Below are 14,469 nucleotides of genomic sequence, written 5' to 3'. Positions count from 1 at the left end.
CAACGCACTGTGGAGCTAGCGACGGCTCAGTTGACGATCCCATTTCATACTGGGATAACAAGCGACTTAAGTATCTAAATCTGTCGCGAATGGCACTCGACTTCCTGACCATATAGCCAATGTCCGCCGAATGCGAGCGCCTTTTTTCCGCAGCAGGCAGAATGGTCACCCCTCTCAAGAATCGACTCGAGGCGCAGACGATTGGCATGTGCCAGGTATTACGTTCGTGGCTGCGGGCGGGCATCATTCAAGATTTAGACCCCTTCTTCGTCTCAGTTGAAGAAGAGAAGACTAATCTCGAGCTGGCCCAGATGTCGGAACAAGAGGTTGAAGAGTGGGCAACAAAGTGGCTTACTCTCGCGAAGAGAGGGTGCAAGTGATGAATAGATTATGTTTCTTGTCCTTAGATTCTTCTTCCTCCCTAACAAAAAGTGACTTCTTATAGTTCTGTCACCTGTGGCTGCCTTGTGGTGGCGATGTCGCCACCCAGGCCGCCTAGATGACGTTGTCATCTAGAAGGTTCGATACCACCGCTTAACAACAACATTATTCATCCTTCTCAGTCACCTTTGCTAGAGTCAGCCCGACTAGGTAACCTCCGGACCTAGATCGTTAACCCGTTTTCACGACAGAAGTCTCCTCGACAGTCGGGCTTGGTGAGATCAGCCCGGACGTCGGTCTCGAATGCGGCCTGAGTGGCCTTGAAGGTAATATTACGGGCGACGAGAACGCGTCGGTTCTTGCGGAAGCCCTCGATCTGGTCCTCCCAGTGCGTGTTATGAGATGCCGTTCTGTTCAACGGGTAAGCCACAGTCAGGTATTGCCAGCGCTGGGAGGGACTGGGTGCTAAAATGAGCGATATCTACTCTGTTGTCGGCCGAACGAGCCTTTTCATGATTTGTGACGCTGTCTAGAGTGGTCGCAAAATGGTTGCAGCTTGTTGTTTAATGGCAGTGGTACACCGCCACCAAGTCATTTGCCCATATGAAAGGTGGGATACACCTGATTGATAAAAGTCCCCTCTCCGGCCAGTTTTAGGGAATGAATTGCAGTTCAGGCCATCCTCACTGTTAGGCTTCTCCCTTTTCATCACATCCTGACCACTTTGGCATATCAACTCCACAGCCTTCACACGCTGTTCTCATAGACTTCTTCGACACTCGAGCAATCAAGAAACTCGGGTCGACTCCGCTGCCACTGCTGCAATGGAGCCTATCGTGCGCAACCAGGCCACCGCGGCCCAAGTCCAACATCTTGAAGACGCAACTCATAACCCGCTGACTAGAAATGTGTGGCTCACGGCGATCCTGTGGCCTCTGTGACAAATGAATTAGGGCGGAGACCGAGCAAGCACGATCCGGGGTTGCCCTCGGATCGCAGAGTTGGGTGTATCACTCCCGTAAGTAGTGTCCCATTTGGTTCACGGGCTACTAGTTGTTCATTAACAAACTAACCCTCGGGTAGGCTCCATCTGCAGCTCCTTTTCATCGTCGACTTTCTCGTCGTCTTTAGATATTAAGATTCTGGCGGTCGAGGGCTTCACGCAGACAAAGTGGAACTGGAAGAGAACTTAGGAGACGTAGAACCCTATTTATTATACTGTCGATATGTTGGAACCGGGAAAGCGGGAACTGAGCAAGCCTGGAGAGGAGGCAACGACTGAGGCTGAGCCCGTCTTTTGAAGAGGGCCACGAAGCACTACGATTAGGTCAGAAATCATGTAAGGTGCGTGAGTAATGACTCCTAAAACGTCCATGCATGCCTATTGCTGAAGTGGTCCTTTCAACTGTGGGCCAGTCAGTAACGCCTTAAGACCAGGGCCGATCCTCTAGTTTTCTTGTCTTTGTGTAGAGGCTCATTGCATCTGTTCAAAAGAGATAGGTAGCTGTACCCGATACTCTTGTCGCGACCCCGGCCTACTATTGCGGTCGCATTCCTCATGTAAAACCTGCTGCGCGTGACAATATATATTTTCTAGCCGCTTATAATCGATCTTATTACGAATGCACCCTGCCGTTTTGTATCATTTCGGCGGCTTATTCTTGGTCCAACCCAACTCCCCCCAAGTTTTCAACTCCTTTGGATCCAACTTCCAGTCGTCACAATCTGACGGGTCTCTACCTGAGGGATCGCAATCAACATCACTCGGATCAATATAGTTCGTCCAGGCCTCTGGGGATCCCCCAAACCAAGAGGGCGGCCCGGTCTTCTCGGGCTCTTCCGCCTTCTCGGGCTCGTTCGCCTTTGGGAGGTCACCATCTTTTGCGGGGTCATTCGAATCGACCTCGTTCAACTCAGGATTGCTCGCATCGTCTATCTCGTCTTCCGGATCGTAGTTGAAGCTCGGCTTAAAGAGGGCGGCAAACCCCTGCAGAAGCTCCTCGTTGTCCAAAAACGAGAGTCCATCCACGTCGTCGTCTTCGTCGCGTTTGCCAGGCCCATCACCCTTGTCCAACTTGGTGAGATCTTGGGCGGCTCGGTCAAGGATGCTGATGGTACGATCCAAGTCCATCTCGCCCTGGTTATCTGTGGACCTCTTGGATAGGGCCAGTACATCGTCGACCAGCTGTTGCTTCTCATCTGCTCGCTTTGAGGTGCCGGTCAATAACCACCTCCCCGCATCCTGTTTCTTCTTCTCGTCCATTTTGGGGCTGGTCTTCTTCTTCTCGTCTATTTTGGGGCTGGTCTTCTTCTTCTCTGGGCTTGTGGGATTCTTGTTCGGAAGTGCGGGCTTCTTGTTGGGACTAGAACTGGGGGTCGTCCGTCCGGGACCACATAGCCTCCCTCCTCCTCCACCGACCAAGGACAACAGTTTCAGGTCGTATCTCTTGCAGATGGTGGCTTTCATGGCGTCTTTGACGACGTCACCCTCCTTCAGCTTCTCCTGGAGGGTACTGAGCACTTGTTTGATCTCGTCGTCGTTTAGTCTCCCCCTCTTGGGCACCTTTACCAGATTGGCGAGCTGGTTAAGCTCCAGTAGCGTCTTCTTCTCGGCTTCGGTTGGTTCTCTCGGCTTCGACTCCTGTTCGTCAATGAATCCGGCTAGATTCAAACCCATGGTGAATTTCTGTAGTAGCGACTGGAGAGTTGCAACGGCCGTTTCAAGCTGTCCGATAGCCTTGACGCTTTTGCAGAGCTTTTTTGATCTTGTGATGATTCTTTGGGCCTTTTTCAGCAACTTCATCACCTTGTATGCCGTTCGCCCGATCTTGAATATCCGGGCAGCAGGGGCAGCCGGCGTGGGCACCCACGCGAGGACCTCGAGTCCAATTTCAAAGGTGACGCCCAACCATCCCCATACACCCACTTCCTCGTCGCTTGTAATCTTATTGTACCAGTCTTTAAAAGGTGCTGCGGGTGACAGCTCCCACAGCGCGTCCTGGATGGCAACCAATATGCCGTCGGCTTCCTGATCGGCGTTTTGCATGCCGCTGCCGTCTTCGTCTTCTGCATCGATGTAACCGCGCACTTTGGATCTGATTTTGTTGATGACGATGAAGTTGTCAAGCATACCCCCAACAAAAGTATCCACCTGCAACTTGATACCCCCGTATACTTGTGCGACCACAGCCTGTCCTTCCTGCAAAGCGACCAGTGCACGGCCCTCTGCGTCTTCTTCCTTCTCCACTTGATCCCGTCGGTATGGGTCAGGCTCCTGCGTGGTCAGTCGCTGCTTGTCCTCAAGAAACCCAAGAGCACCCGAAACCTGGGTTCCGAGGTTGTAAGTCGTTGCGTGAAAGGGATCCATGTGCTCTCTGTACGTGTCGGCATCGGTTATCCTGTTTACAAGGTCGTCAAGTTGCGCTTTGTCCTCGTTGATGCTCTTTCCATATTCGGCGAATAAGGTTGCGTAACTGGTCATAATGGCATTTGTCCTGTTATTTAATACGTCGACAAACGCGTCCCAACCCTGGTCAAACGCCTGTTGTTTAGACGCATCGTTGCTTAAACTTGATAGCTGTTTCATCGCATCGCTCGCTTTCTTGGCTGCTTTCTCGGCCTCCTCGTTCACCTGTTTAAGCTTCTCAGGCGTGGTGGCCGACTTGGCCTGTTCTATCCAGTTCTTGGCATCTTGTTGTGCTTCCAATATTTTCTGGACGAGCTGCTCGGTTTCCTCCTGTCGCCGATAATGGCGTCCCCAGCTGAGAGCAGGCTTTGACAAGTATGACGCAAAGCCGCCACTTAATGGAATAGGACTGGGATCGGCGAGACCACGGTACCGACCTTCTGAAAAGCCAACTAAGCCAAACAGAATAAGCAGTACAAGAGCCAGAGGAGGAAGAAGTTGGCCTCGAAATTCCATGGCGTGGAGTGCCTGGCCCAAACGCCGAGCTGTAAGGGATTGAATACAAGGAGAGTCAAAGGACGAAGAGAAGGATGGTTGATGCTAGTAAAAGCGTAAGCATTTGGAAGTACATGGAAGCCGTGTTATATACATATATATTATCCATATTAGGGTGGATGAATCGGCGCCCCCGCGCTCCCATGGCACGTATCCCAGATTCATGTCCAAAGCAAACCTCAGACAAGAGCTGAATGGTTATAGTCTGGCCCGTTTCGCTAACACGGCAATGACGCTCTCGTTGCGCTGAAAGCTAAGTCCGTTTGCGGGCCCGTCTGGAAGCATGATCAATGCGAAAGCCAAGCCTGCATCCTCCCGCTGCATTCCACCAAGACAGAGTCAAGCCGCCCCGCGAAATACAATTGCAATACCTGGTACGTACGAGGCAGATATATACCGTATTACTCGCTCTTCTCGTCCGGTCGGGACAGCGGGGCATTGATCGTCCACGTCGATTCAAGCAGATTGTGGATAGTGTGTGCCCATAGGAGGAGAGGGAAAAGCCACTGGAGTGTGGCGAGGGTTACCCGGGTGCTGGCCCAGCTAAAACAGGACGTCAATGTTACGGGGATCAGGTAGCATAGCCTACCACGGGGCCCTCGGAAGCTGCAATAAGACTTCCTGTTCTGCTAGACTGCTAGGCACCAGGGAAGCCAAACCCTAAAACTAGTCTGCTAATGCAGTTACTGCTGAGTAAGTTCAGTCGCCTCTAGTTGCTAATAATACAGACCTATTCGCTTTTGCCTGGCCCCTCTTCCCCGGCTTCCCCAGCATCTGCCTCCCCCGGAATATGTCGTGTGCAGTTGATCAAATCGCACAGTCATCAGTCGCCCAGTTTGCTAAATTGGCCTCCCCCCTCCCTCCCAGAAAAAAAATAAAATCCAAAGGGGCCTTGGTGTACAGGGGATTGACTGTGCAAATAATACGTAATACGTTTGTATGGTACATGCATGTCGTCTATCTGGTTCATTTCTTCGTCGTCGGCTGAATCCCTTTTAGTAGGGCTTTGCGGAGTGCCCTGTAACATGCAGCATTTAGTTTGGAACAACAAGGGGGAGTGTTATCTTGATCAGTCATGCCGCATCCCACAGGGCTCTGCTTGTTCCGCCTATACGGAGGAAGCTTTCAAAAGTCATGAGCGCGCTAAATTAACCCCTGTACGGACCCCTGTAAGGAAAAAGAAAGGGGCAACTAAATTACTATGGCTCTATTCCTCGCTTTTACTAATCCTTCCGACCCTCGCGATACTCGTTGCCGCCTTTAAGCTCAATGATTTTCTGTATATGACGGGGGATTCTTTCAATCCAAGACTGTATTTCCTCTTGCGGTAGCTCCTTCCAAGCTGCTTCCTAGGCTAGAATAGCTTTAGCCCGGCTCTTCGGTGCGCCCTTCTTTGTAGTTATTGCTTTGAGGGACGGCCTGATCGAGGGGCATCTTAAAGAAATTCGTCTCGAAGAATAAAGTAATTATCGGACTTAAATCCCCGCTAAAGAGCTCGCGAGTAAATGCCTTTTACCGTACTTATAGGCACGCTAGTTAAAGTAGCTACGTTAGCTGCCTACTTACCGCCGCCTCGTAGCACAACAATTAACGCACGAGTCGCGATATCGGTTTTTTGCCTCATTTCCTTATGTAGGTTATTGCGCGGATTATTGTAAAAGAAAGAGGGGGAAGCGCCATAAATTAACGTGCGGGGTACTATATCTGCTTTGCCCCTTTCTTTTTCCTTATAGGGGTCCGTACAGGGGTTAATTTAGCGCGCTCATGACTTTTGAAAGCTTCCTCCGTAGTCCTTGAGTAATTGACTATTTTCGTATCCGAGATTAGCATTACGTTGCTTACCTGAAACAGGAGTCCCTTACGTAGGCGGGGTAGAAATTGGTCCATTAGACTTTTCGTTAGTAAGCAGTGCTGCCTCAACTGGTCAAGCATCCTCGCCTCTCTTTCCTCGTGCCACGCCTCGCCTTATCAACGGTCAGGTCCCGATCGGGATAGAAGAGAATCTGCACCCTAATTAGCAGCCTTTTTTGGAGTACAGTCATATCCCTGAAAGATTGTTAGCGTCTGTGTTGCATTTGTATTGGGCTTGCTAATAAAAAGATACAAATTGACATACAATCTTTCAGGGAAAAGACTGTACATCAAGGGGCTCCGGCTATGGTCGGCATTCAAAATGCGGGCCATACTAACTAGTGGCTAGTGAGCTAGTCACAGGCCCACTCCACAGCACCGATATCCCACAACTATTCGTAGGTGCGTATATGATTCCTCGCCCCTATAAACTATCCCTTTGAGTGCGCGAAGGCCAGTCAGGGGTCACGAGCAGGGATACCAACCAATGATACATAGCGCTATAGACAGTACTTGAATTTACTAGCAAATTAGGCTATGATAGAAGTCCCTAACAATGCGGGCTTGTACAAATAGCTACTTTACACTCGCTGCAGCCCAGGTCTGTTTTCTTTGGCACCTTATTACCGCTAGCTGCCCCCAACGGCATGCGTTGACTTTGTGATCGAGGCTGCCCAGCCTTAAAGCCTTTACAAGCAACGCAGCGAGACCCTCTTGAATGCTTGACGTGTTTGTGTTGTGATAAAGGCGTAAAGATGTCGCCTGCCCGAAACCTTTGTCTTGAGCTACCGTCTTTGCTGTAAGCCTCCGAATGTAGGGCGGACTGTGCTGTCGATAGGCTGCTCGCGCTGACAGTGGTCTAGCCGCGCATAGAGGGTATGTTCGAAGCTATTCACAGCTGGAATAGCTGTCTGCAAAGCTTGTGGATCTTGTTGCGAAGCCATAGAGCTTAATTTAAATGCATTACTAGGACAATTGACTGTTGAAGGCTTTGCTGATGCTGCTAGCCCCTGAATGTGTATCTGACATGTAGCTACGTATTGTGGGGCTCGTGACCCCTGACCGGCCTTCGCGCACTCAAAGGGATAGTACACCGCCGCACTACGATAATTGCCACTGACAAAATGTACATATACAGCCAAGCAAGACCATCTCAATATACAGGAAATAGTATACTAGGAGATTGCCTATCGAGCATTTGGGCCTGCCTTTATTAAGCGTCTTGTAGGCCACCGCGAGGGCATATCTGTCTCTTCGGGCAGGCTCGCCACAAGCAGCCTAAGCCGCTGCCTGCATGGCGCGGGGAATGCGCGTACGTAATGGTGTGGTATCGGTACTACGCCTTATTAACTAGCCATACTACGGCCCGCATTTTGAATGATTAATAGGCAGACCTAAATGCTTGATAGACAGCCCCAGCGCTATAACTAGAGTTCTAGACTACGTACGCCTGTGACTAGCCACACTATGCTATGACCCGCGTTTTGTGTGCCGAATAGCCAGAGCCGAATGCTTGACAGACAGCCTCTTAGCAAGCTGAGAGCGCGGGCGGAAGGATAAGGGCAGGCACAATTGAGTCGAAACGATGATGCATGTTTTTTATCTATCTGTGCGAGATTGAGGGGGTATTTATACGAATAGATACCAATCTGGGACCCGTGGTGGCCATGAATCAGTGCCAATTCCCGTGTATCCCGATTAGGGCAATGTTCCTCTACTATATCGATACCTGACTCAAGTCCTTGTGTCTGACCTGCCTCTTTCACCGGAGTTTATACGTGTGCGGATTAGACCGTCAGTCTGCTCCCTCTGACACAGCCCCTATGCGTAGTCCCTAAGGTTCCTCGGCTTCCCAAACCCGCCGGGACTAACGTAGTTGGCGATACTTGTTGTCAAGCATTGAACTGCATTGTAAAGCCCCGCAGGCAGGGAGGAAATTTCTTCCTAAGCTCTCTCCTGAGCAAACGACGCAAAGACAGGCTCACGATGACTGCTTTGGAGCTGTTAAGCAGCCCCCCGTACCGGGTTCAAGCAACATCTCATGCAGCCGCAAGGTCTGGTGCCTTTGGTCCGGCGCTGGTGGGAAGGCTGCTGGCTTCGATATCTAAGCTACTGAAGGGGGCATGTTTAGCATTCGCGATGCCCTCGTTTGCTGCAGCGGCATAATAGAGCCACGATTACGGCTGTGGTCTTCGAGCCTCACGATGCATGCTGAAAAAACGCACGGCGGGGGCGAAAGGCACTGGGGAATACAGCCGACAAGGATGTAAGACAGCACAAAATCTATATGGGGCGGGTCTCTTGTGGCGTCCGCCTTGATACCTTTAAGGCGCTGTGGATCAGAGAGCCTTGCGAGCTCGGCGTGGTATGGGTACACGATTCAGGCAGGGCACGAGGCGGAGAGCTGGACAAGGGTGATACGGAGGACGGATAGTGTGTATTGAGTCGTTTATACGAAGCAGCAAGGTAGTCGCAGAACCCCATCAATACTGACAGCGTAAATCATGCAGTAATGCCCGGTTGCTCAGCCGCCTGTGGTGCAATGCATTCCGTGGCTACACTTGAAGACAAGGCCAGTTCTACTTGGAAGACCAATGTCGAGCTACTATAAGTAGGGGCCTGCCATCTAACTGTATAGCTTGTGTGAAAACTGTTCAGTTCATCACATTCGTTACTATCGATTTTGCCTGCAAGCATATCATCGCCAAACACATTCGTTGCTACTAATATTGCTTATGAGCATCTCTTGGCGAAAATGAAGCTCCCCCAAACAGCAATGCCGCTCCTTATTCCCTTAGGGCTAGTCACTGCTTGGCCTTCAAACGTTTTCAAAAGCCCTGTGATTCTTCCAAGAGGGCCGCCAGACAAGCCAAACCTCGGGCTTGTTAAGGACCTCATCGTTCAGGGCACTCAAAGACAGTTTGGTGGGGATGGGCTTAGGGTTCCAGGCATGATGGGAGACGGGCCTCTTTGGAACCTTCCCAGAAGCCCGAGTCCACGTCGGAAACCGTCCAATATGGGCCAACCGGGGTCGCCTACTGGGCCGAGGAAGAAGGCGCCTGATCAACTTAGTGTGCCGGGGACAAGTGCAGGGGGAGAAGGGTCAGGGTCTAGGAGGCCAAGCCCAGGCCGGAAGAGCCCGAAACCTGGTCGAAAGAGCCCGGGACTTGGGACCAATGGCGCACACATATCGGGGACGCCGGATAGGGGTAGGAAGCTTAGCAAAGGCAGTATTACACCATCATGCCCACGCTAGTGGGCGACAGTGTGGCCATCAACGCAACCCACCCAACCTGGGCCATTGGTTGTATCCTACTGTCACGCGCCGAAAAACCTAGGCCTTGACAATGTAGGCTCCAGTGGCAATACTCGAAAAGAACAAAAAATCGGGCAAATGTCCTGTGGCTACGTGTCCCTATTGTGAGCGTCAGGAGCTCTGCTTAGAACCACGGAGCGAGACCGAAGCGGGGATCATGACTCGTTGGCTTACGCAAAGGGAGATGCAGAGAGTGCATGTAAGATAGAAAGAGGGCCTGGCTATCTATAGCGCCCGCGGCTCTGAGCACTCAAGGGAACGCGGCCAAAGCCACGGCAGCAGGCTTGCGATATCTTTAACTGTCACGAAAAAGATGTGGCCGCCTGTCAGATACAAGCGACAGCGTCAATTAACACATATAGAGTACGCGACATTAACACACGGCAATTTATACGGAGAACGGAGTTCAATACAGCTGTCAAGCTCTTAAAATACCGGTACATCATGCTAAATAGGAGCACCCCCATTAGAAGTGCTATTAACGTGTATTATACTCAAGTCCTTTCTCTGCTCTGGCACCGACTAACGAGCCGGCTCGTAGAAACACCAGCCAATCGACCTGACACAAGAAGAGAGTCGCGCCGTGATGCCCTTGTAAGAGCCCTCCTAAGAACTCGCGCAAGATGCAGAACAGAGGTCTTGTGGCCCGGCCGGGTAACAGGTTATGGCGGCACGATGAGGCAGAGAGGCAGAAGTCTAAGAGGAAGGAGAGGAGGCATAGCAGAAATTATACCGCAACGCACGCAGGACCCTCTCGGCTACAGGTGTATGTACAAATAGCAGTACTATTGCTATGACTCTATGTACGTACTTGTGAAGCTGGTGAAATACCGCTGCACCATGCAAAATGAGGGCACCCTCGTCATTCCGCTCCCGTGGAGTAGTCCAAGTAGCGTAGCTTTGTCCCAAAATGGTTAGACTCCTCTAGTCTTAACTTTTGCTGAGGTAAGTCGCTTCCCTGCGACACGAACGTGATTAGTCGCGCCCGCCTACTTTCTTATTGAACTACCTCTTCCTTGCTTTCCCATTTCTCCGCCAAGCAATCAGCAATGCTCTACCCGACACCAAAATAAGTCTTTCGGAGCAGCAGATTAAGGTTATCTTAGACCGCCCGTTTAATAATACGCTTAGTTATATTCGAGATAAACTACGTGACTTTAATGAACCCGACGTTTTGCGGCAAGAGGATATTGCAAGCCTTTTGGGTGCCTTGGTCGCCTCTCCGGCCGCGTTCAGCCTTCTCTCACCAGATAAGAGCAGCAGCGTGGCAGTCAAGTTGCTCTCCATATTACAGCATGTTCGAGGAGGCGGAGTATAACCTGAGCTATTCCGTCCTCTCGTTCGTCGTGTTATCGCCAGAGCTCCCGACATCGCCATCTGGGAGGCCATCCTTAGTCTCATCGATACCCTTAGCTCCCTCACTCCCCCTCCGTCTAGCATCGTCCTAACCTATAAGGGAACACCCGTTAAGACTAGCTCGAGCCGACTTGCCGATACCGAAACTCGCGATATTGTCGAAGGAGAGCTCTTCTTAGAGATCAAAGACTGCACCTTTCGCAATATAGGAGGATTCTGCGATAAGTTCTTCGACTCTAAGAGCTAGCGCAAAGAATAGAAAGATATGCTAAAGAGGATAATGGTGGCGCACGATAGAAAGAAATAGACGGACTTCCCGTCTACTCCCGATAAAAAACCGGTCTAGACATGGCTCTGTGCGCTTGAAGAACGCTTCTTGACTAATGCACCCCATAAGTTATACACCACCCGAACCGCCAACCAGTTCAAGGAACGGAAAGGCCAGATGGATCTCTTCTTTCACACAGACAGGGAAGTTAACAGTACCTTCACCTACAAGGACGTCCTTGTCGTTGGAGAGCAAAAGAAGTCATACGATGTAAGCAGGTTTAAGGCAGATCTCCTCCAACTTGCTCGCTATATACGAGGCGTCTTCGCCGACCAGCCGACGCGCCAATTCGTCTACGCGTTATGCAGGCTTCGTAGAAGTCACCGTCTTCTTCCCGAAGTTGATGCCGACGAAGGCAGCCCTCCACTAGTCACGAGGCGCCCTCCGCTGCAAGCTTCGCCACCCCCAATTCTTCCCAGATATGTACACGTACATTGCCATGCTTTGGTCCAAGACGAGGGAAGAGAAATTAACGGACATGTCCTACCTTACGTCCCCTTCCTGAACCCCGGCGCAGGGGAGGCTGTGGACTAGTCTGCACGATTCGGTTCGCCCCCCTGCGCCCACAGGGAAGTTAGCTACCCGTAACTTTGCAGCATTAGCGAATGTGACCCGCGCGCATATCGATGCGGAAGCTGAAGATTTCCTGGACAAAGATGCATAAATCACCTCAAGGGTGGCCGGCAGCCTGCAGGCATCAGCGAAGCAACCGCGGACTACCAGATTGAACAAGTCGTTGGGGGTCATAAACTAGCCTACCGGCTACGCCTGCCTTCAACAGTCAAGATTCACAATGTCTTGCCTGTCAGCAGCTTGGAGCTCTATCGGACTCGGAATCAAGAGCCTATTGAGCCTGAGGATCATCCGTTTATGCCCGAGTCTACCTATGACGTTGAAAAGATTCTCGATCATCAAGGGCCGAAAAGTCGTCGGAGGTATCTTGTGAAATGGAAAAGACATGGAGATGAAGAGAACTCTTGGGTGTCCAGAAGCGTCTTTGCGGATAAAGCGTTTCTGGCGGACTACGACCAGTCTGTCTTGATAAGAACTTAAGAGTTCGGGACGAACTCTTCAGGAGGAAGGGGCAACCTGTCACGCGCCTAAAGTGCTTAACCACGGTAGATGGCTGGTTGATTCCAACCACTAGCTGTAGTGACTTTTCCAGGGAAAAGCACGGGGCTGGGAGGCCTCTCGTGGTTATAAAAGTAGGGTTGCATAGCACCTGATGGAGCTCGTCAGAGATCAATGAATTGAATGATTGACCCCCGTTCTTCACTCTCTGTTTAGTTGTGTGTGCGCCTTACACTAGCGTACATGTGTTCAACGATCTCAGGTGGTTCAAGGAGGAATCGTTTACCTGGGGATCCACAGAGGAAGTCCGCGCGGGCGAAAACTCAGTTAGTGTTCAGGGGGTGGGATCAGAAATGGTTCAGCTTGAAGGAGAAGTCAAATTGCACCTTGACAACAGCTATTACATCCCAGAGATGCCCACAAGCGAGTTTCTGCCCGACAAGGTAATCTTGCGAAAATTTACTGGAACCGTACCAAAAGGCGGTCGAATAGGCAGACGTAATCTCATGAGATGTGGTGTAGGGGATTGGGGGTGGGGGGGGGCATCCGCAATGATGGCCGTCGCAGTGCGAGCAAGTCGGCATGTTTGTCTCCCAACATGGCCAAGCAGCAGTCCCGGCCTAAGGACATCTTTTATCGTACTGTACAAAGTTCTGCCACGTCCCGTAAGGCACCTCGCTAGTAACTTTGTCGTACAGGTAGCAAGTGCCGGTAGCAACAGAATTTGCGCTATACGAAAGTCATTTGGCATCAGCTTAGCATAGCTTTTTGCAATCGGCGACGCGGGGCACATAGTTTTTAAAACTATAGTAGCCCCTACCCCATTTGGCGACTCCGCAGGTTAGTGGCTTCAACGCCGTGGCAAGATCGGCCCGACACTTGGTCAGTTCCGTTGCCTGAGTGGTCTCGCGTCCACGACAGCCAGAGAGTTCCGTTGCCTGAGTGGTCTCGCGTCCAAGACAAGCCGATAGAGTGCTTTGAGTGTTGTTCAAGTTGGCCTGGGCGTTTGACAGGGTCGTTTGACAAGCTGCGAGTTCCTCGCTACTACCCGGTAACTGCGGCGTTCCATTGATTGATTTATGCATGTAGAGGAGAGCGCGTCTACTCTTAGGATCGCGAATTAGGAAGTTATTTTAGACGCGAGTCAGCCAACATTGTTGAGATTGGTAACTCCAGACAGCTCCGTGGCAAGTTACGTCTTCTAGACATAGGCCGCTGTAGTCTATAGGGTCGACGATATTCTCTGTGCTGGTAGCGTTATAACGATAAGGATAGGTGTAGCAATGGTAAGTCAACGTATGCTCCGAGGCCGACGGCTGCTAGGTGCCGTCTAGATCGGGGCAGATACGCTAGAAGCTCTTAGCAGCGGCGGAAGTGGTTTTCTGCGTATAAGACGAGGCAGGGAAGAATATAAAAAGCAGATAGTAGAGCATTTTCTTTACGTTGAATATATTCGGGCAAATTGTAAGAAAAAGAGTTAAGGGTGTTCGGGTTCCTATAGGCTTAACATTAGACGCGATAACGCTCTTATACTAGCTACGTAGACCAATAGTAAACGACTATTAGAGATAAGGTATAATATTCGCTTAACTATGTTCCTCGGTCGGTGTTGCTAAGTCACACTTCTTGTTTTTAATGAGACATGGCCTTGCAAGACACTTAGGTTATCTTTAGATTTGCTAGACCTATCGTAAATCCCCGCGTCTAATAATAACGACGAATCGGCGATGATCCAACGTTTCTCGCCGAAACTAACCCTAGGTTCTAGTTCGTTCTTCCCGCGAAGTCAATCACACCGCCTTATGGCGATCGCTGTTTCTTTTCCTGCCTGCGGCGTATTATATCCCTGCGGGGTCTTACCATGATCACTTTTCTGCACGGGATGGAAAGTAGGAAGCAGTCATGTTTAAGAAAAAGATGATAGGCCTAAGCTCGAGGTTTTAGTGACCTCGGTGTCGCCGAGGGCTCCCTTTAGCAGACAACCTATAAGAGGAGGTCATCCCGACCACTTCCGCATAGCCTATTATACCTTCTCCTTGCTGGCATTGTATTACTTAGGTAGTCGCAAGCCCTGCCACCGTCGTTATCATGGGAAAACCTTAGGCGGCCCTGCTTGTCAGCATCGGCCCTTTTGTTCACTCTGCTGCACAGAACCTACCTAGCCTATCCCCTATTTATATTACTTTAAATTCGACTTCTCCTGCT

General features: G+C 50.8%; 1 protein-coding gene across 1 annotated transcript; it reads right to left on the bottom strand.

The window, feature by feature from the left end:
• Positions 1 to 2,023: 2,023 nt before the first annotated feature.
• On the bottom strand, positions 2,024 to 3,862 carry HRG_04238 (uncharacterized protein; the record flags this gene model as incomplete). Its single annotated transcript, XM_044862709.1, has 1 exon — positions 2,024 to 3,862. One exon carries the CDS (start codon positions 3,860 to 3,862, stop codon positions 2,024 to 2,026), a length of 1,839 nt encoding a protein of 612 aa, XP_044721323.1.
• Positions 3,863 to 14,469: the final 10,607 nt, after the last annotated feature.

The sequence above is a fragment of the Hirsutella rhossiliensis genome (genome assembly GCF_020360975.1).
Source record: "Hirsutella rhossiliensis strain HR02 chromosome Unknown scaffold00004, whole genome shotgun sequence".
NCBI classification, from domain to species: domain Eukaryota; kingdom Fungi; phylum Ascomycota; class Sordariomycetes; order Hypocreales; family Ophiocordycipitaceae; genus Hirsutella; species Hirsutella rhossiliensis.
This window is presented reverse-complemented; position numbering and strand designations above follow the sequence as displayed.